Raw genomic sequence first — 24064 nt, forward strand, 5'->3', positions numbered from 1 at the left:
TTCCTTAAAGCAAAGTGTATTCATTAATTTGTCATTTACATTCCACTACATGCAGAACTTAACTACTTGGGTTTATTGTCACTGAAAATAAACTCTAAATGTTTAAAGGATGTTATTCATGAAAATATTTACCAAATCATTTATCCTTTCAAAGCATAGATCATAATTATGGGAATTGTGTTGAAATGTATTTTGCTATTATTAACTTGATTCTGATATGGTTCCCTCCCAAATCCCCAAAACATTTGAATGGAAAATGACATTCTAAATAATGCCTGATTTGATAAATTAGCTTCAATGCTTGCCTAACTTGTAATGAACATAAATTAGTTGTTCCAAATAATCAATGTAAATTCCCTTTTATCCTGTGTAATGATTTTTATATGCATGAAACAGGAATTAGGTTCATTACCATTGCAAATCAGGGGCCTTATATCTCTTTCAGGTGCCTTTGTGAAATTGGGCTTCAAATGAGTTCAACATGTGCTGCTCATGCTACAATGTTTTCTCAGGCACACAGCAGCCAAATCAAGGATCTTAAAAAGGAGACTGGAGCTACTAGCCAGAGGTTAAGTCAAAAGATTTGCACTTACCCAAGTGTGGAACGAGGACTATTTCTCCTGTATCCACATTAAAACTTTAAGTTGCTACCGGCTCCCTCTCAGTTGACTCCTCTCTCCCTCTAGGCTTGTCAATAATCCTCCCAGTATCTCCAGGGATTAAAGATTAATCTCCTGAACATTGCGGCAAACATTCCAGGAGAAAAATCACAGGAGTATGAAACAATGGTATGTATTTTTCATGTGTTTTGAACAGATTTGATGGTTATAAGTTCACTGTGGTAGAGGGGGAAAGGCTGTCTGACTGAACAGGGTGGTTGGAAGCAAGAGGTTAATTGATGAAACTTCCAAGATTCACGTGAAACCAGTCATCAACCAGATCTATTTCCTGGACTTCCCTTTGGCCCTGAGCCAGCATGAAAAGCAGTAGATTTTGCTCCCTTCCACATTTGGCCTCTGGAGCTGCAACTGATGCCACAGTGCACAGGTAACACACAAATGAATCTGAAAGACAGAGTTGCATTAAGTCTCTTTAGACATGTGGAGGAGGTGCATCACCACCTTTGGACAATTTCCTATCTCTTGTCCAAATCATTTGAATTAAAAAATGAAAAGGATTATTCCTTTATCAAGTTTTCCAATAAAAAAATGCATTTCATTGCTGTATTTATATACTATAAATAATTAATAACATTTGAAGAAGAACCCTGAACAGCTGAGGTAACGCAACAAGCACATCGCCTCAAGAGTTACTTTTAAATGTAATGTTACAATAGGATTCCCTGTATGTATGAATCATTGGCTCATAACCAATGTTTCTGGGGCACCTAGATTGGGCTTTAAATAAATGCAGAACTGTTTGTGTATAAGCGTCATATTCAACACAATTTAACTTTGCTTCTCCCTCCACAAATGCTGCAAGACCTGCTGAGTATTTCTGCCACGTTGTGTATATTTGACTTTCAGCATCTGCAGTATTTTGTTTATATTTTACTGGGTGGTAAATATTGCCTTACCTTCACCATTTACATCTTGAGAACACATTTTTTAAAAAATATTTAGGCCTAACAGATAAAACAATTGCTGGCAATCAAGTTAGTGTTTTTTTTTAAAACTGAGATTGTATTCAGCTGATGTCATGTATGAATGTAACATGGTCATGTATGTTTGGTTGTACAATCAACCCCCTTCTCCCAACTATTTAGGTGAGGTACAAGATGGTGGTGCAGTGATAAAGTCACATGACTATTAGTTCAGGCTAATGTTCCAGGGGCGAGGTTCCAATCCCACCATGGCAGCTGCTAGGCTTCACATTCACTTAAATGTGGAATTCAAATTTCGTCTCAGTAATAGTAAGCAGTGAAGTATCGTCAATTGTGAAACCCTATTTGGTTCATGAATGCCCTTTAGCGAAGGGAATTTGCTGTCCTCACCCAGTCTGGCCTACATGTGACTCCAGACCCACAGCAATGTGGTTGACTCTTAAATGCCCTCTGAAATGGTCCAGTAAGCAACTCAGTTCAAGGGCAATGTGGGGTGGTCAACAAATGACCATGAAGAGGTTTTAAAAGAAGTTGATGTTCAATAAATATGTTCAAATTATATTTGTAGAAAATAAGACAATAGGATGTTATTCTACAGGGTGGCACAGTGGTTAGCACTGCTGCCTCAGTGCCAGGGACACGGGTTCGATTCCCGGCTTAGGTCACTGGCTGTGTGGAGTTTGCACATTCTCCCTGTGGCTGCGTGGGTTCCTCTGGGTGCTCCGGTTTCCTCCCACACTCCAAAGATGTGGGGGTTAGGTTGACTGGCCATGCTAAATTGCCCCTTAGTTTCAGGGGGACTAGTTAGGGTAAATGCATGGGGCTATGCGGATAGGGCGCGGGTGGAATTGTGGTTGGTGCAGATCCGATGGGCCGAATGACCTCCTTCTGCACTGTAGGATGTTATGATTCTACAGGGTGATGGTAAAGAAAATCAGCTAATTTAATACCGGTCTTTGAGACGATATCTGTGTATGCGCGTGTACGCGCTCACATTTACTTAAGTCTACATTTTATTCTGCACTGTGTCTGCGCACTAAATATTATTGAACCTATCAATATTCATGGTATTATCACCCGGGCCGCCTCCAGTGTCGGGGAAGGACAGGGAAAACACAAGTTCTGAATCCGAACTAAACCATAGGCCATGCTTTGAAATCATTGGACCTGAATACAACTTTACAATTAAAAAACCTTTCAGTTGTCGCAACATTTTGAAATTGGGATAATATACTTTACATTTCTTGTCATATGATTTGAAAGGCTATTGTTTCAATATGAAGTTACATTCCTTTAGACTTACTGAAATAGCCATCGTGGCGATAACCAACTGACCTCTCCGATAAAAGTAATCATGCTGAACTCAACAAAATGCAGGTGACATTGCTCCCTGTTCCAGCTTTGTTTCAAACCTTTGCTAAAACATGTGTCTGGACTCAAATCTTCCCCTGGTGTTTGAGTTCTGAAGGGTGGAGTGAGGTTAGTGTGTGGAAGGGAAGGGTATGTTTGCTTGCAGATTAAATCTGGATCAAATGCCAGAAAACCACAGTAGAACGAAGTGACCAGAAAGTGCAGACGTGTACGATCACAGAAATGACCTGCTTTTTCCATGCTGTCCATTTCTTGTATTCAAATTAAACACTTTTGTAAGGGAAAATGTTATGAACGTGCTGCGGTATAAAATTGTGTCACAGAGCCTCACTTGCTCACCTCTGTGCACGGAAATTGTCGCTGCTTTTTCTCTGAAAACCTGAAGTGGCAATCTGTCCCTTTCGACCCCTGGCTGACACATGACCGCTGCGTTGGAAATGTTCCTATTAGGTAGACGCAAGGACATTTCAACAACAGATTTTGTGCAGCGCTTTTAATATTTATTGAGAACTAATCTGGGACCATTTTAAAACCGCACGCCTTTGATAAATATCGTGCGTATCACAGACATATCTACTATCAGTGTCCGATGACTAAATGTAGATGTGTACAACTCTGTGACGTCTGGACTATTGAAAGAGAAGAAAATAATATTGCATATTAAAAATGCAAATGTTAACCCATTCACCAGGCAGTGCCCATCAACAGGCCCAATCATTTCACAAATTAAAGAGAGGTAAATACATTAACAAGTCCAAAGCTTATTTTGTGACAATTAAGTCGCCCGAAATGTCTAGAAGATAATCCTTCATCTGAATTTAATGAAGAAACAAATACCCTTATGAGATTCGTATTCTTCAGACTGAATGTGTCTGTTTGTTTGAACCTACCGTGCCAGGTACATGTTGCACTCATCCACTCTATCCCATCGTAGCATCATTTTCCCCAAAAATGGGAAGTAGTATTTTGTGTTAAGTATCTTCAATACACATCAAATCAGAATTGCACCTATAGGTTTGGAGTCTGTCCGTCTGCTGATCCGGCCTCCAAAATCTGATTGGATGCACCAAGGCAAAAAGAAAAGCTGCGAATCCTGGAAATCTGTAATAAAAAACTAGAAAAAAATTAAACATTTAGAACAGATCAATTCTCATTTGAAAGAGAAAGTTAAGTTCACATATTGTGTGTGACGCTATGATTGTTCTGTGCACTCCAGCCACCCTTTATTCCAAATATAATTTAGTGATAGAGAGATAGAGATGTAGATATAAAACCACAGCAGTTCCACCACCCCTCCGCCCCCCCACCCCCCCGCGTCCCCGTCCCCCCCGCGTCCCCGTCCCCATAGCAAGCAATTTTCATCAAGTTTCCTTTTGAAATTATCACTCGCCTCTGCTGCCACCACCCCACAGGGGAGACATTCAGTTCATTACCAGCCGCTGTGAGAAAATGTTCTTCCTCACATCTCCCTCTGCTGCATCTCTTGGCCAAAACCTGAAACATATGTCTAACGCCCCCACCCCCTTCTACCCCTGTCCTTGTACCTGCAGCTAATGAGAACAGTTCCTTTGTCCACTGTCAGAATCTGTACACCCCTTTCACATTTCCCCTCAATCTCCATCGCTCCAAGGGGAACAATGCCAGATTCGCCAATCTAACTTTGTGGCTAAAATCTCTCATCGCTGGAAACATTTTGATGAATCTCCTCTGCACTCTCTCAAAGACACGTGGACCTAAAGTGTGGTGATCAGAACTGTACTCTAGTAGTACAATATAGTTTGTAAATACTCTAGTCATGCCTAATCAGAGCTTTATAAAGTTTCACCATAATTTCTCTGCGATTATACTCAATGCCTCTGTTTATGAAGCCTAAGATGCCATCATGTGCCTTGCCTGTTACTCTCTCGATATTCCCTACCACCTTCAAAAATTTGAGCACATGCACCCTGAGGTCCATACATGCTCTTCAGAATAGTACTATTATATCTTCATTGCCTTCCCCAATTCCTTCTGCCAAAATGCATCATCTCATGCTTCTCTATTAAATTCTGCCTGCCACTTCTACCCTTTCTGCTAGGCTATCTGTATCATGTTATTGTAAACTGTTTTTTTCCCCTCATTGTTTGCCACACTTCCAACTTTGGTATCAGCTATGTACCATCATACATCTAGATTTCAATCTTACTATAGTATATTGTCATTTATGATTTTCTTATTACATGTTATTTGGTGTCATCTTATTTTGAAGTTACTGTGTATATTTGTGTACAGGTACACACATGGCAAAACGTCATCTTCAAATAATAATAATATTTTATGAACAAAACTGATAATGAGCTGGTTGACAGGAAAATGCATTGGAATCTGCTCTTGACTTTTGACCTCATGCAGATATCCACTCTCTTTCTTATCACCAGTTAGATACACAAAGGAAATCCTGACAGGCACGTGAAATAGATTAGTTACATTATAAAACTGAATGGAGTAAATACAAATACAGTTTTTAAAACTTCAGAGAGGTAATGTATGTGAAGCATATTGCAAAATAGAAAATTACCATTTACATACATGGAATAACTTATGAATTTTATCTCTTCTATGACTTCATCAGTTGAATCAGTGTGGACTGCCTCATTCTAAAATTTTAACATGTTCTCTGATTTCCTAAAAAAAAAATATATTTTGAAAATGGCAGATCTAAATTAAGAATATTTGAGTATATTGTTCTTGAATTAACAATAGTATCCCCCTAACTGACACAGCAAAGACTGACACAGGCAAATGAAGAGGAGAGCTGATGTTTTCATGTTCTTAGTCATCTTAATCATCGTAAAATATGTTCTCATTTTTACCAGTAAATTAGGTAATTTATGAAAATAGAATAATATTTCATTAATTTAAAATTTCCAAGGAAGTGATGTATTTGTTGTGTTTTTATAAAGGCAACCTGAAATGATATGTTTCCATCTTGAGAATTTGGATTACATTGGTTGGTGCAAAGGATTAGCACACTGGCATTTCTTGTGGAATCCAGGCTGCAATTCAGATCTGGGTAAAAATATATTCATTCTGATGTCTGTAAATGTTCTAAGATGGTTTTGACCAATCTCAATTTAAGTCCCTGTGGATAAGAGGCCATAATAATTAAACTGTCCACAAGTTGGCCACTTTTGCTTTACAAAGCGGCATGGTAGCACAGTGGTTAGCGCTGCTGCTTCACAGCTCCAGGGACCTGGGTTCGATTCCCGGCTTGGGTCACTGTCTGTGTGGCATTTGCACATGTTCCTCGTGTCTGCGTGGGTTTCCTCCGGGTGCTCCGGTTTCCTCCCACAGTCCAAAGATGTGCGGGTTAGGTTGATTGGCCCTGCTAAAATTGTCCCTTAGTGTCCCGAGATGTGTAGGTTAGAGGGATTAGTGGGTAAATATGTAGGGATATGGGGGTAGGGCCTGGGTGGGATTGTGGTCGGTGCAGACTCAATGGGCCGAATGGCTTCTTTCTGTACTGCAGGGTTTCTATGATTTCTATGAAAGCAGCAATCTCAGTCAGAGTAAATGTGGTAATTTGGGGAATAATAAAACCCATGTTAATACAGTTGAAGAGAACTTACTGAACTAAACAGCATTTATGAATTATTTTTACATGTCTGAACTCAAATCAAGTCCATCTGAAACTCTTGTCTGCCAACTGAATGTACTTGATGTGAAATGAGTCCCTCAGTTGAATGTCTCCAATGTGAAATGTGCAGCTTCAATCAAACTCCTAGTTGGCATTGATACCACTTAGCTATCTCATTCAGAGGGGCCATAGGATATTTAAATGTTGCATTGGTACAATGGTGATATTCTTCTGATGTAGGGTTGTGCATATTCTTGAAACTAGCAAGAATTTCTACTTCACATCCATGATAGACCTGTCCTGGGCATGCTTAATGCTGCCACCAGGTGCCCAAAAGATATATGTTCTTTTCAACTTGATGAACACAAAATGTCATCATAAAGTTAAAAATGAAAGGGATTTATTTATTGACATTGTGATTAAGGTATACTCAACACTGGAATAGATAAGAGGGTGTTTCATTCCACATTTGACTCAAGTTGTAGATGACATAGTATAGAGATAGAAGAAAAGCTATTCAATTTCCAAGAAACTTACCATATTGTCATAAATATTTACCTTGCTGAAAAAGTTTAAAAATGAATCAGAACAGCAGAATTCCTACAGAGGAGATAAAGTGTTTTAAGTGCAAATAAAACTGTTTGCTTTGCTTGTCCAAACTCTTGTATTTTTAAAACAAATAATCAATATATTAATGTGAATTATCAGTTTTCATATCCTTATGAGAATCAAAATATACCATCTCTGCACTGCATTAATACAAAATACTTCCATTAACTGTCAGCAATTTGCTTTGCAGCACACTCGCATATACATCTTGCATAAATACATAACCAACTATAAAACTTCATGCACAGAAAATGTGATGAGATGATTCCATAATTAATTTGAATAACAAACATAGCACAATAGGTTTGATAGCTGCCTGTGCTTTTATACTATCCAGCAAGCAGTCAAAATGTATTCTACTGATCATCCAGATCAAGGAGATATTTAATTGACAAACAAACATTGCTTATATTTACTCTGAAAACAGTAAGAAGTCTGACATTTGCATATATTTACATGGTTGTTTATTTATAGGATTTTTAAAAATCATAAAATAAGTGATCAAATGAAAATTGTGGACAAATGGATCACCACATATTCCCATCTCTTTTGGTCCAACAATAAAACAACTATGCACCCAGGTGTGGCTGGTGAGTAGCTGACCCAGGCACAACAGCAAGAGTCCAGATTTGATCTCCATACTGTATTACGTTTACTCACCTCAGCTGGGGCACACTCAGCAGCATTTCAATAAGCAGGGGCAAATCAGCCCCTCATTCATATCCAGTGATCCCTGCTGAAAAAACTATATATGTGAATGCTGCCTCTTCCTGAATATCTTGCCAACACTCATTATGATCAATTAAGAGAGACACCATGGAGTGCTCACTGTTTGTAAAGCCAAAACCCAGTAAGGAGTGAAGACATGCAGGAAGAGTGAAAAGAGATGGAAAGGAAAGGCAAAAATGCCATTTTCATGAAGGTCCTCATCCCACCTCTCTGGGATTTTGCAGCCTACCTTTTCTGGTTTGGGTTATGGTGACTTAACTGTAAAAAATTTGCAATGATAAATAAAATATATTTTACACATTTGGTATAGATGAGCAGATCATTCCAATATATGTGATCTGAATGAATTGTTACCAATTGGCTAGTTTCATGCATATTCTTTTCAAGTTCAATCAATTAATATTGAAGCTGTTCCATTTGCTTTCTTGTTTAAAAACAGACAGGTTGGAGCAGTCTAAAGAAACATAAAAGTATAAAAGACAAAAAACAGGCAATTCAATTCATCAAGTTGGTCTCATTTAATAGACAGCTGTTGCAGGCTTTGTTTCCCGGTAATATTCTCCAAATTCGAATCTAATTTTGACTTATCCAGCATTATTTTGCGAGGAGTTTAAGGTTATTCCCCATCATAACTCCTGCAACATCATTTTGAGCCAATCCAATCATATGATATATGTTGTATTTGGTGACATTTTAATCCACAAGTTACAAAATATTTCACCGAATTTTAGTCCATGCAATTGATTGAAAAGTATGATCTCGGCTCATGTCCCGACTTTGGCTTTTTCTTACCTTGTTATTTGTGGTTACTTTGAAAATTGTCACCTTTAAGAATTATTTTTGCGCAGAGGACAAAGCTACTGTTGTCACAATGTTGTGCAGAACTAGCAGATGTGTAAATTATTCAGAACCAGTAAATCATACTCGTTTACTTTTGCTCTCCTCTTTCAAAAGTAGTCTCTTTATGACTGGGCTGCATGTTTTGAATTGGTTTCCAGCTGATCCACTCCCGAGGGTTCAGTGTAACCAGTCAGTACGCTAAGATGCAAATATAGATTTAGTTGTGGGAAGGCAGCATTAGCCCCGCTGGCTCACTGGCGTTACAGGGGGAAAATGCCTCTGTTGCTACTGTGAGCCGAATCGGTGCAAGACCACCTTTTTTGAGTTATCTTTACTTTAGACCGATGTTTTCGAAATTGGACTTCTGCTCATAGCATTATAATGCAATTTTAACACTATCGAGGCGAACATCTCCCGTTTGGCAACAGGGGGTCCAAAAATAGCTGCGGGTCAACATATTGCCTGAAATTGATATGGATAAGCAACTCGAAGGCCTGAACAGAAACAGAAATTCTGTTTTATCGTCCAGCCGATCGATTAAACAAAGCTAATTAACCAGTGAGAAATTTCAACATTTTTGTGGACATTATTGGCTAAACTATTGCATTGTCAAATAAATGTCGGAATGCTCCGGGTGTAGTGAAAGGTCTTCAAGAAATACAATTTCGTCCCGCCTTTGTCTTCAGGGGAGTTGAATAAGAAGCATTAAATTATTTCTGAAGCCAACATGAAAGGCAGTGTTCTGGCGGATTCTGACCTCAGTAAATAACTTGTCATTTTGCACCTTTTCTACACAGGTTAAACACCCCTAAAAGAGTGGAGTGTAAATCCTCAGCCTTACCATGTCTCACCTGGTCAAGAAACGGTCGTGAACTTTTGCCCTGGCGGTGATCAAGTAAATAGTGTTAATTTACTGTGTTTAAATTAATCTGAAATCATTTCCATTTCATTCTAACTTTCCCAAAACATTGAAAAATGCTCCTGGGGATCGATTTAACACGACATGGAATTTTACTCGCCCCTAACGTTCTTACTATACCGCTATTACTGATTTTTTTAAAATCAGATAACTTATATATTGCTTCAAGGAGGAGAGCAATTTTGATTTGTTACTATACAATAATAAACCTCGGCTTTTCCTGTCATTTTGTGTTGGAGGCCGGATACTGCATGCGAAATTGTTCACTGCAAAGGTCGAAATCAACACAATACTTGTACTGATTGTTTAAGAATGGCAAAGCAGTCTCAACAGCTAAACTTATAGACTTTTACACTTACGTCACCCCTTTCACGTATAGATAACTCACTTGAATCAGAATGATCCAATTAAATTTGCAACATTGTTAACAGAATCCACCCTGTGTATATTGCTCTTTAGATGCTAATGAGACCTTTCTGAAACCGTCTGCGTCCCCGGAGTCGCTCCCTCCAGATGGATAGTTTGTTCTCAAGATATACGCTGACTTCCTTCTCTATTTATTGCCAACGCTGCTCCTTAATTACTGGAAACTATTTTTGCAGGTAATCCGTAGCACGTGCGAATGTATGAACTGGTTTAGTTACAACCAATTAATTTGCTTCCTTCACACGATATAATGGCTCTGTGTCGAGCAGGTAGGAAGTCTTTTTCAGATTTCGCCTACTTTGGAAAGAGGTCATTTGCATTTAGGACATGCACAGTCCTCACATTCACAATCTAGACATTAAATTAATTGCCATTAAATTATACTTCAAAGATTAAAACATCTTTACACACTGAAATAATTTTTATTTCCACATGGATTTTTTGATTTATCAAGCCTCAGTAGTATTGTCAGAGGCACTGAAATCGGAGCTTTTCGGAAATTGTTCAGTAACTGATTTTTTTATTGAACACGAGTTAACGCTCTCTTCACAATGAAGTCCAAGCTGAACTGAATATGTATTTACTGTTAACGGCTGTGTCAATGAACACATGATGCACAGCTCCAATCTATTTTGGGGTGGGATGTGGGACACTGCACCTCATGGAGAATTAAATCAGGAAATTCCAGCAGCTCCCACTGGTTAATACAGGACAAGTGTGTGAAGTTGCATTGTGGGGTAATGCTGCTGGACCCATTCCACGGTCATCAATTTACTTAAACAATGATACTATAGAGCACCATCGTGTTCGCAGCCCTCTTTTTAAACATTGTTACGATAACATATAGTAAGCTGTGTATACGGATGTAGTAAACTGGCCAGACTTGTTGCATATATTATTCTTATTTTACAAAATCCACACGGATTTAGTTCGCTGAGTGTGAAGACTATTTGATAGTTTCAACTCCACGCTCATGGGATGTACAAGAACGGATTTGTTCCTGATGCCATTGGCAAAGGATGTACACATCAATGATCCATTGACGGACATGTCACTCGGAAGCACCATAGATAGGTGGCCGTGTGACTGAGCCCCTTTGGCAGATCGAACTTGTAACCGTGACAATAAGTTGTGGATTAGAGATAGTTCCCTTCCTTAATATTACTTCATTAAAAACTGCATAGCATTTTAAAATTCAACCAACCAGATCTTTCTGGTAGAAGTGGTCACATTGTTCTTTCTGCTTTACAGAGAAATCGAGTCAATTCAATCTCTTCGCATCTTTCAAAGTGCTCGTGATTCTGACAAAACTTCAAACATTACATTTCAAGTAATAGGTTTGAGTTATTTACAGAAGGAACACGCCGCTGCCGGCTCACTGAACAGTTTCCGTCAAGATTTGGAACAGGAACAAGTAAACAGGTTCATGGAGCGCGCTTGTTCTAATCGGATTTCAATCTCCCTAACATTTCATATGAAAATAAAGGGCGCATAATTAATCATTTCAAAACCCTGGCTAAATCACATCACAGGAAGAAGGCGATATATTGAAAGTAAAAATACAGATGAATTAGTTTTCATTGGACTATTTACACTTGTGTCTCCCCGGTGTGTGAGATTTTCAAACACGCGTTGTTAGCTGCAAGCCTGGAGTTTCTCTTTCAGGCTGTGTCTGGGACCCAGCTCACGGGCGGAGCAGTAAACTTCTTGTATAATAAAGAGGGGGAGAGTCCAGGCCTGTTCATCTTGTTCGGGTTAGCATCCCTGATCCAAAAGCTGTCCCGTTGCTAGGCGCTACATAAAGCCAATGCACAAACTGAAGTTTCATTTATTGATGACTTGGAGCGAAGGCTGTGGCTGGCTACAGAGCCCTAAAGAGGGTAACCCGAGGTACGTGATCTTCAATGCAAACTATTCTTCCATTCTGCATTTTACGACCTATCGCGACGAAAGAACAACGAAGAATGCGTTTATTTACACCATTCCTCAAAGACGTCATACGGCAGAGTAAATTCTACCTCAGGCTAATTACATCTGCCACTTTCAGGCCGATCCGTCTCTTTCAGGGTAGGAATGTCGCTGAGCTTATTAAACAGACATTTGTTTAGATTTCTAAATGAACAACAGACAGAAAGCTCCGTCACCCTTTATAGTCTTGTCACCAAACATGTGGATTTCAGATTGCAGCTCACATCCCCGTGTAATTTCATCAATTGCATGGGATCAGAGCTGAATTCCCCAGAAACAATTTGTTTTGGGAATGCTACCCTTATTGGTTGAGCTTAGATATTTGCTGGTCCAAAGGTTTGCTAACGGTGCTATCGATAGACAAGCTGCCAGACCGACTATCTCCTTCCCAGATTACTGATTTACCGGACGAATGCATTTTACACAAGCCAGTTTGATGGGCCATTTCTAAACGAAGTGTTTATTAAATTATCCCCAGTGTTGACATTTAGTTGAAATGTGCTGTAACTGTGAGACTTGGGAGATTTCACGAGCAGATTTAAAAGTGTTAACAGGTCAAATTGTGCAGTTTATCGCCTTTCTGAAAATGTGTTGTTCAGATGGTTAAGGCTAACTTCAATTTGCGACAGGAAAGTTCACCTTTAGCTAGGCTACATTTTTGTCGGGAGGGTGTAGCAGAAACATTGTATAAAGAAACTCGAATCATGAACTGTGACCGTACATTCTCGGTCCATTTAATCTTCGGGAAAAATGCGTCTCTGGTTTCGTTTTTGATGCCGGATTAATTTATGGTTTCTCATCCCACTGCTATAGTTTGTCTTTCCTATTGTTTCCGAGTTAAACCAATTAGTCTATTTGCAAATCCAATGGGAACTATTTTCAATGACTCAAGTCTGGCCCCGCTGAGTGGCAGCTAGTTGGATGTGAGCGGTGTCTGCAGTGAAGGCAGGTGTGCAATAGGCACAGAGTATCCTAACGCTTAGGTGAGAGCTGATTATTCAAATATAGAAAGATCTGGGCAAATCGGGGAAGGAGGCAGGATCTGTGGACAGTTAAATCACTACGCATGTCCCCAGCGCCACTCAAAGTGTTCGCGTCCCACCACTTCCTTACTCTGGCAGGCTCTATTCTATCCTTGCACTGTATTTCAGCCAGAGTACATCCGCGGTGGGATTTTATTTTGGGGGCAAGCTTTGATGTTGCTTCATTGTAGTCTGCTTCCATGATGTTAGGTACGGTGAAGATGGAAGGACACGAAGCTGCTGACTGGAGCACTTACTACGGGGAACCGCAGGAGGTGAGTCAAAGTAACAATTGCACCTTTATTCTGAGGTGAGCCCTTGCGGCAGCCACCACCAGATCACATGAAGCGCGCCGGGGTTATTAAACGGCTTAATTTCAAGCCATGTTTTGTGGGCAGTTTGCCGAGGAACTTTTTTTGAACAAAATTGGACCATGCTCAGTAGAAATATGTCTAGCGGAGATGACCAGGCCGCTCGAGGTGTCTCAACATGAAACGTAATACTAACAGTGTAGTTAGTCAAACTGTTTGGTGTGGAATTTTTCTGTGTATTCGACACAGGGGGGAAATGAGACAAAGTTATTGTCCAGGAGATGGCATCAGAGAGAGGAGGGAGTTCAGCCCGCTCTCTCTCCCGCTCCAGTGTTTACAGCAGCGGCCAGAATCTGAACAAGTCATCGACAATAACCAGTAGCACTATTGTATCTGTTAATGTTACTCCCGGGAGGAAACTCTTAGAACTTTAGATTTTATTTTAAGAGGCGTGGTCTTTCTCACCTCATTTTACTCAAATGAGTCCAAAGTTCCCTCTCTCCAACGTGGTGTGAAAGATAAGTTTCCCGTTAAAATAGCTGGTGAGCAATGTGTTCTGAAATTTGAAATAAAACTTGGCGCGCTGACTAACACTTTCTTTTATTGTGAAGGCTTATTCAACGGTGCCAGTAAACAGCATGAACCCGGGACTGGGCAGCATCAACAGCTACATGGGCATCAACAGCATGGGCTCCGGCGGCAACATGAGCTCGGGCTCCTTTAACATGTCCTACGGGAACCCGGGGATCGGCACGGGGCTGAGCCCGGGCATGGCCGGGATGCCAGGCAGTGGAGCGGCCACAATGAACGGCATGGGAGCCGGGGTGACGGCCATGGGCCCGGCCATCAGCCCCAACATGGGTGGCCAGCAGCCACCCATGAACACCCTGAGCCCCTATTCGAGTCTGAGCCCAGCCATCAGCCCCATGGCTTACAACCAGAACACCCTGAGCCGGCCCAGGGACACTAAAACATTCCGGCGCACCTACCCGCACGCCAAGCCGCCCTATTCCTACATCTCCCTCATCACCATGGCCATCCAGCAAGCTCCCAGCAAAATGTTGACCCTGAGTGAGATTTACCAGTGGATCATGGACCTCTTCCCCTATTACCGGCAGAACCAGCAGCGCTGGCAGAACTCCATCAGACACTCTCTGTCCTTCAATGACTGCTTCATTAAAGTGGCCCGTTCCCCAGACAAGCCAGGGAAAGGTTCCTACTGGACACTGCACCCAGATTCCGGAAACATGTTCGAGAACGGCTGTTACCTGCGGCGCCAGAAGCGTTTCAAGTGCGAGAAGAAGTCGGCGCTGAAAGCGGCCTCGGAAGGAGGGAGGAAAGAGACGGCCGCTTCCTCCACCCCCGGCGGCAGCAGCGGCGGGCGGCCCGAGGGCACGGCGCCTCTCAGCGACTCCAGCAGCTCGGCCAGCCCGGACAACCGGCCCCAGACCGACATCAAGACCCAGGCCCCGCTGGTGAGCTCGGGCCCGTCCATCGGGGGCACCATGAGCCCCCACCCTCACCCACATCCTCACCCTCCTCATCCCCACTCTCACCCTCACATGGGCCACGTGTTGGCCGCCGACTCACATCAAGTTCACCACCTAAAGGGAGATCCGCATTATTCCTTCAATCACCCCTTCTCCATCAATAACCTCATGTCGTCTGAGCAACAACATCATAAGATGGACTTGAAGGCTTATGAACAGGCCATGCACTACTCCAGCTATGGCAGCAGCATGGCCAGCGGGCTAACCCTCAGCTCAATGGGCAAGAGCAGCTTGGAGCCCTCGGTCCTGGCAAGCGAACCTTCCTACTACCAAGGTGTGTATTCCAGACCACTTCTCAACACTTCTTAGTCTTACACACAAAACAAAGAAGCTCAAACCATCACATAATCATTAACACTCTTCCCTTTTTGGGATTTGTTTTCGTGCACCTTGAGTGCAAAGACTGTTACTTTATAACATTTATATGTATTAAAAACTGTGCAAGTGTAAAGTTGTGCAAGCTGCAAGGTTTGACGATGAACCACGACTGTACATTTCGCGGAGACTATATCGCAAACATCTGCAGAATGTATTTAATTTTTTTTTAGAAAGGTGGTGTATAATTCTAGAATTGGTTGTGTTATACTTTGCTTCCAATCGCCCACTCAACATTCCCAGCGGCTGCTCACAAGTTGTGGCGATATAAAAGCCCCTCCAAAGACTTGTCTAAACTCCAGAATAGATGAGCAGGGAGGGGAACGTCCTGATAAATTGGGAGGTGAAATGAAATGAGTCGCTTGGAGACAATAATTGTGTTAATTCTATGGAACTGCTCTAAAAGATCTGCTGTCCTGTGCAGTTTTAGTAAAAAAAACCGAAGGCCGTTTCTTTTGACCTGTTTCGCGTGTTCATGTCAACTCATTTGCAAATACTTTTTTAAAAAAAACGGGTTGATTGCTTAAAAAAGAACCAAATGTTACCTGCACCAGGAACCACGAAAGGTTACCCTATTTTTCGTTCCTGGATACTTTTATCTGTTATTTCCATCCAGTGTTAATGCACTTTCGCTCGTTTTTAGCTCTTTAGAAATGTTGGTGTTAGCATATAGCCAGGCGGGTTCTTTCGGCTTTTCTCAATGTGCCTAATTTATTGCATGATGTACGCTAGGGGTCTTTTCTAGTTTTAAGTTGTCTAAACAGAATGATACAAATTACAAATGGAATTTAAGGAGTTGTTAATTTTGTATTTGTAATTCTATGAAAATGAATAAAATTATTTTGATTTGATGAGAAAAATAAAGAAAAGGTTAATTCGCACCCACCTTGTGGTTTGTTATTCATCGGATCACTCACCAATAAGCTATTTTAAAAAATCAAAAATACTTATTTCAGTAAAAGTGAGTGATTTCCATTAATTAAAACAGAACTTTGAGCTTAGAACGGTCACAAGATAAATCTGATGGTGATAATTATTACAATGCGTTGGTCTTTACAAAGATCTCAGGAAATGAAAAGTCTGGCGGAATTTCAATTGTTTTTCGCTGCTTTACACATGCGAAGTAACTCTTGCTGCTTTAATTATATAAATATTATAGTTTCCAATATAAAACTGATCAGATTCAGCGTGAACAGAATCAGGACATTCCCAGAACCGAGAACAGCCCAGGGAGCCAGGGTTTGGATTTTCTCAACTTGTTCACCTTATAAAACAATGTAGTCGCTGTGTTTGGGGTCTTTAATTTATATTTAATATCAGAACTTTCTAAAGAAGCCGAATCTCACGGTGTTATTTTGAAGGGCCAAGATAACTAAAGGGTAACAATTTCAATAGAGTCTGTAGTTTTAATTAAACAGTGTCATTAAAATCAAAAGGTGTACAATCAAAACCACCTTTTTGGAAGATTTTGATAACAATATACAGACCAGTTACCGGTATAGGATTTGTATTTAAAATAGGAAACTGGTGCTCCAAACGCTCGCCCTGCCTCTGAAAAGCGAATGTCCAAACTGATTACATTTCGCAAAACAAAAGGACTGGAAAATACACCGTTCAAAATTACATTTAATATTATCAGTTATTAAAATTGCCTGGCGATTTGTTTCATTTTCATATCTGACCGTAACTCCATTGGTCCCTGATTTTAGAAACAGCTCACTGAGCCCTGTGTGTTTTACTCTGCCCAATCGCATGCATTATCCCCGATAATTTATAAAGTCTCCGCAGAACAGATTTAAAAAAGATTTGGCAGCCTGTTTCCTTTGTCACGCTGAGAACGAGTACAGAGCATTGTCTATTACAAATGTTACAATGTGTGACAGAATTACATTGCTTTGTATCTGGGCACAAAACACTTTGTCATTTCGACTCACACAAGTGGATTTTGGAAATGAATAGCTTTCGCTTTGATCACTGTTCACTGGCGGGACACACACATTGTGAGAGTAACCGTGAAATTCTTTTAATTATCATGTAATTGGCTTCTGATGAATGTGGTGCGAAATTGAGAAGAGGAGATATCAAATTCCCCAGTATCCCAGTGCTGTTTAGTTGCACCATCAATGTGAACATTGCTAAGTCACGATTTGTTTTCTGTAAAACAGCACATTTCCAAACAAGTGCAGGGGAATCCCAATACTGAAATAATTAGACCAAAATTAATTTTATGATTGCCTAGGAAATATATTAAATCGGGTGTGTATAAATAAGCTACAAGGGGAATGGTCAAATTGTAATTTGATTGTGTTAGCGCAGCTTCATTATTTCAGAGAAGCGATTTTTAAAAATACTGTTGCGAGGAGTGAGTATTGGATAGCGGGTTTTTCTCAATAGGGGTTTTTAACAAGCTGTATACCTGTTAAATCAGGTTCAACACGAGCTCCGTGGAAAGGGACCCCGGATTTTATAACGCCTGTCTGAATTCCTTGGTAGAATATGGAACACTAGTCAGATATGTGCATGATTTCTATGTGCCATCATTACAATGACGAGAGGGGGTTCAACCTTTATACTGCTTGCTGTTTCATACAAACTCGATCAAATCTGTTTCATTCCATTTGCTTTTGCAAAAAAAATGCCAAACAAAAGGCGATTTGCGTTTTTAACTCCCTGAGAGATTTTATGTTTGGTTTAAGCAGATACTGGAAGTCAGTAATTACCGTATTGCATGAATTTCATGATGCTAACATTAATATTTTCCGCCCGGGTGGGTAGGTACTTAGTGACAGTGCCTGTTGGAAGTCTGGTTTATAGTGTCTCGTGTTGATTTCATTTACGTCTTTTATAATAATTTTAGTTCTGAGGGAGAATATTGACTAAATTGCACGCAGAGTAGGTCCTTACCGTTGTGAACAGAATTATTCTTATTCATTATTAGCTTATGTCAGAACATCTCGGCAAAGTAAGTTCTTAAGAAATTCCATTGACCATTCTTCGATTGTTCTCGATGGCAAATTTGTGACAAGAGTCAAAACCTGACGGTTGGATGTAAAATCGAACAGTATAGGAGGTGCTTGCTTTCCTTGGTGCTAAAGTCAATAGAAGATACTAGCGTTCAGACAAAGTATTGAGAACCTTTCAGATCTCAATCCCCTCCCCCACTTTTACCAGCAAGAACATTGACAGCTTTCATTGCAGCACGGAGCTTTTTACAGTAAAATTGGCGATTATATAAAGACAGACGGAGGGAATCAGAGTTCTGGCTGATTCTCAACATTACAATGGTGTGTAGCGGAGAATTACTACATCCATACATTTATCGAACTTCTTTTGTTTACACATACACATGTTCTAAGGGGAGAAAGATGTGTGTTTTCGATTTGGTATCCAGTTACTATCCTCGGTTTTCCCGTACGCATACTGACCAATTGCTTATTTCCTAATGCACTTTCAAACAATTTTCAATTCGGCAAAGTTCGGCAAAAGAGAGTGAGGAGAAGTGGTACTTATTTTAACTCCAAAAGCAAACAAAGGTGCAAAAATACTGAACTCAAAGCAGTTAAGGTCAGACATAAAATGCCGTGTGTGATTGTAGTGCAGTGAAGCTCATTTTCTCCAGTAAGTTAATACATGGAATGCTGACTGCTCTACATTTAGAATTGGTTTCTCAAGCGCCTTCTCTTTTTGCAATCTGATTATTTTCTCATTGAGATTTCTAATCCATCAGTGTGGGGCCAAGAGCTTTTCCAGTTAATAATTTTCTTTATGAGGCTGCTGAGATTCAGGGAGTGTGCATTATGCCTTTCTGAATACACTGGCCGGATACAGGCCAGGCTTATTCTGTTCTGTGCTGTTAATACGGTATGATGTTAATAGAAAGGCAACAGCTTCTAATTTGCGTTAATGCACACAGTCAGGAATACAGAAGAACGGGGTGTTGTAAAGAGAGAACTGGTTTGGAACGTGTTTTCTTTTCAATGTTAATTATCTACTGCCATCTATAATTTTACACAGATGGAGGTCAAACATAATTACAATATTTATTAAACTGTCTAAGTACTTTTGTTTTGTTAAAACAGGAGGAAAATACTTTTGGTTTAAGGGCGTTGGACTCCACAAAAATCCTTTTCCTGTGTGTGATAAAATGATAAATGCTCATGAGAAATAGAATTGAGTTGGCGTGCGCGGGGATCATGAATCTGAACATAACTGCCAGTCGGAATGAGTGCAAATTGCTTCATCTCAATCGATAGATTTTTCTGATTATTTTGCAACTTTAACACAAAAATCGATGCATAATCAATAATAAAACGGTAAAGAAAACCGAGCGCTGCTCTCAATGAAGAGGAAGGACAGGACACAAAGTTTCACTCGGATAAGTTAGGGCCCTCTGCTCGCCACCGTCACCATCAAACAAATGGTTAATATCTGGACCGGAATTAAACTGTTTGAACTAAAACTCGCACTCAAAATGGATACAGTCAATATTTAAAATCCGCAAAACATTTGGTCGCTTATCTTAATTTCTAATAACTTAGCACAGGTGAATCTAAAATGATGACTGAGGAACTTCATCGGGGAATTTATCTAAATCGTCCGAACCGAACATTGAGATTAATGTAAATCGCAACACTCATTCCTCTCGAGTGTATTTTAAAGAAGGAACGGGCAAGTATGTATCCATTTCTCGTTCCTCGCTGCTTCTCAATTTTTACAGATCACTCTTGTAAATGAGAATGTAACATTGGATGAAAACGATTAAACACTAAAAGGCAATTATTTTTTAAAAACAGTATAACAAGGCCGAGTCTGCATTCGTCAAACACAAAGGAAGAAGCTAACTTTAGCGACACGAAGCTACACAAAATCGGGTAATGGACTCTCTGGGCCCCGTATTTTTACCAAGATAAATCTTCCAGTTTTAAGGACGGCTCAAAAACAACCAAGGCAGCTGTGAGCGAGGACACTTTGTATTCTTCTGACATTTAGCGTTTTGTTCCATTCCACAAGCTCCTTGGGTCCAGTCTTGTTCTTTTCCCCCTTTGTGACTTCTAATCCACCAGACTGGGGCCAGAGTTTTTCAATGCGAACTTTGAACAGGGCAAACAACGTCTCCTGACCTCTGACAGGAACTGGATTTAACAATCACTACCTGAGTAAAGAATGTGCCTGTCTGTAAGATGGAAACAGATCAAACTGGAACCCGCAACCAATATTAATTAAGCGAAAAGGCGAATCATTCCTGTAATTGCTCTGATTTCAAGACGGGTCCCACAATTTGCTTCAACTCATTTCGTTTGCTCATGTCTCCTGCAATGGTGGAAGGTGTAAACCAATGCCTCGCTTTCTACAAACGGTAAATACAGTCGTGAACAATTCACACCAGAATTTGTGTAGTTAAAAATTCATTTCCGACGTCTTTGTACGACAGCCTGTGAATAATTGTGTTATTAAGCGTGTTTTGCGCTCCAGAATCTGGAAAAAAAAATGAAAATACATAAACAAACTACTAACGTCAAGACGATTAGTGGCACTTACACAACATTTATAATGCTTGACGTTTGGTTATAGGACATTCTTAAAAATGGCGTACTGTGGTCTGTGATTCAGTGTATCTGTAAATGGTGTACAGTGGGGTATATTGGCTCAGTGCATCTTTAAATGGTGTACAGCGTGGTGTATTGAGTCAGTGTATCTGCAAATGGTGTACAGTGGATTATATTGGTTCAGTATATCTGTAAATGGTGAACAGTGAGGTATATTGTTTCAGTCTAACTGCATATGGTGAAGAGTTGGGTATATTGGTTTACTGTATCTGTATATAGTGTCCAGTGGGATATATTGGTTCAGTCTATCTGTAAATTGAGTACAGTGGGTTTTATTGGGTCAGTGCATCTGGTAAATGGTGTACAGTAGGTTATATTGGGTCAGTGCATCTGGCAAATGGGGGACAATGGGCTATACTGGTTCAGTATATCTATAAATCGTGTACAATGTTGCCCTTGTGTATTGGTTAAGTGTATCTGAGAAATGGTATACAGTGCATTATATTGGTTCAGTGTATCTCTAAAAAGTGTACAGTGGGTTAGATTGCTTAAATGTATCTAGTAAATGGTGTACAGTGGAGTATATTGGTTCAGTGTGTCTGTAAATTGTGTACTGGGTCTATATGGTTTAGATTATTTATTACTGTGACAAGTAGGCTTACATTAATACTGCAATGAAGTTACAGAGAAAATCCCCTAGTCACCACACTCTAGCACCTGTGTCGGGTACACCAAGGGAGAATTTTAGCATGGCCAATGCACCTAAGCAGCGTGTCTATCGGACTGTCGGAGGAAGCCGGAGCACCCGAAGGAAACTCATGCAGGCACGGGGAGAACATGTAAACTCCACACAGACAGTGACCCGAGCCGGGAATCAAACCTGGGTCCCTGTTGCTGAGAGGCAGCAATGCTAACTACTGTGCCACCGTGCTACCCTAGTGTATTGGTTTAGTGCATCTGGGAAATGGTGTACCGTGCAGTATATTGGTTCATTGTATCTGCTAAATGGTGTACAGTGGGATGTTAGTTCAGTTTAGCTGGTAAATGGTGTACACTGGGCCATATTGGTACAATGGGCTATATTGCTTCAGTATATCTGTAAATGGTGTACAGTATGGTATATTTGTCCAGTGTATCTGTAAATGGGATATAGTGTGCTATATCACTTCAGTGTATCTGTAATTGGTGTATAGTGGGCTAAATTAGTTCAGTATATCTGTAAATTGTGTATGGTGGGTTTTATTGCTACATTGTATCTGGAAAGTCATATACAGTTTGCTATATTGGGTCAATTTATGTGTAAATGTTGTACAGTGGGCTATATTGATTCAGTGTATCTGTTTAATGGTGTACAATGGGGTATACTCATTCAGTGTATCTGGGAAATGGTGTGCTCTGATCTACATTGATTCAATGTATCTGAGAAATGGTGTACAGTAGGCTATATTGGTTCAGTATATCTGCTAAGTGGTGCACAATGGGGTATATTGGTTCAATGTATCCGGGAAATAGTGTACTCTGGTCTACATTCATAGAATCATAGAATCACTACAGTACAGAAGGAGGTCATTTGGCCCATCGAGTCTGTGCCGACCACAATCCCACCCAGGCCCTATTCCCACAACCCCACGCATTTACCATGCTAATCCCTAATATACATTGGTTCAATGTATCTGGGAAATGGTGTAAAGTGGGCTATATAGGTTCAGTGTATCTGGTAAATGGTGTAAAGCAGAGTATATTGGTTCAATGTTTCTGTAAATGGTGTACTCTGGTCTACATTGGTTCAATGTAACTGGGAAATGATGTAAAGTGGACTTTATTGGTTCAATGTATCTGGTAAATGGTGTACAGAGAGCTATATTTGTTCAGTGTATCAGGTAAATTGAGTACAGTGGGGTATATTGGTTCAGTGTACTTGCAAATGGTGTACAGTGAGCTATCTTGGTTCTGTGTATCTGGTAAATAATCTATAGAGGGCTATGTTGCTTCAGTGTAACTGGTAAGTGGGGTGTACAGTGGGTTATATTTGTTCAGTGTATCTGGGAAATGATGTACAGTGGGTTATATTGATTCCATGCATCTGGCAAATGGTGTGCCATGTTATATTGGTTCAGTGTATCTGCAAATGATATACAGTGGGGTATACTGAGTCAGTGTATCTGGTAAATGGTGTACAGTGGGGTATATTGATTCAGTGTATCTGGTAAATTGTGTACAGCAGAGTATATTGGTTCAATGTATCTGTAAATGATGTACTCTGGTCTACATTGGTTCAATGTAACTGGGAAATGGTGTAAAGTGGGCTTTATTGATTCAGTGTATCTGGTAAATGATGTACAGTGGGCTATATTCGTTTGGTGTATCTGGTAAATAATCTATAGAGGGTTATGTTGCTTCAGTGTAACTGGTAAGTGGTGTACAGTGGGTTATATTTGTTCAGTGTATCTGGGAAATGGTGTACAGAGAGCTATATTTGTTCAGTGTATCTGGTAAATTGAGTACAGTGGGGTATATTGGTTTTCATGTATCTGCAAATGGTGTACAGTGGGCTATCTTGGTTCTGTGTATCTGGTAAATAATCAATAGAGGGCTATGTTGCTTCAGTGTAATTGGTAAGTGGAGTACAGTGGGTTATATTTGTTCAGTGCATCTGGGAAATGGGGTACAGTGGGTTATATTGACTCCATGCATCTGGCAAATGGTATGCCATGTGTTATATTGGTTCAGTATATCTGCAAATGGTATACAGTGGGGTATATTGGGTCTGTGTATCTGGTAAATGGGGTACAATGGAGTATATTGGTTCAGTGTATCTGTAAATGGTGTACAGATTTCTGCCTTGGTTCAGTGTTTTTGTGAATGGTGTGCAGTGGGTTATGTTGGGTCAATGTATCTGGTAAATGGTCTCCAGTGGACTATTATGCATTAATGTGTCTGTATATGGTTTAAATGGGTTATATTGGTTCAGTATATCAGGTATATGATGTACAGTGGGTTATGTTCATTCAGCATATCTGGTAAATGATGTACAATGGGCTACATTATTTCATAGTATCTGTTAAGCAAACACCACACATACGGCATCCAAAAAAGTGTGATTTAAGACTGCCCAGTTTATCATTTTGGTTCAAAATCTCTTAGTGGCAGGAGGAAGAGGGTGATGTTTGAAGTTTCTT

General features: G+C 40.2%; 1 protein-coding gene across 1 annotated transcript; it reads left to right on the forward strand.

Annotated features, from left to right (window-relative positions):
• The first annotated feature begins 13253 nt into the window (after positions 1-13253).
• On the forward strand, positions 13254-16129 carry foxa1 (forkhead box A1). Its single transcript, XM_078233176.1, has 2 exons — positions 13254-13378; positions 14026-16129. Exons 1-2 carry the CDS (start codon positions 13304-13306, stop codon positions 15271-15273), a joined length of 1323 nt encoding a protein of 440 aa, XP_078089302.1. The 5' UTR covers positions 13254-13303; the 3' UTR covers positions 15274-16129.
• Positions 16130-24064: the final 7935 nt, after the last annotated feature.

This window comes from Mustelus asterias, chromosome 18 (genome assembly GCF_964213995.1).
Source record: "Mustelus asterias chromosome 18, sMusAst1.hap1.1, whole genome shotgun sequence".
NCBI lineage: Eukaryota > Metazoa > Chordata > Chondrichthyes > Carcharhiniformes > Triakidae > Mustelus > Mustelus asterias.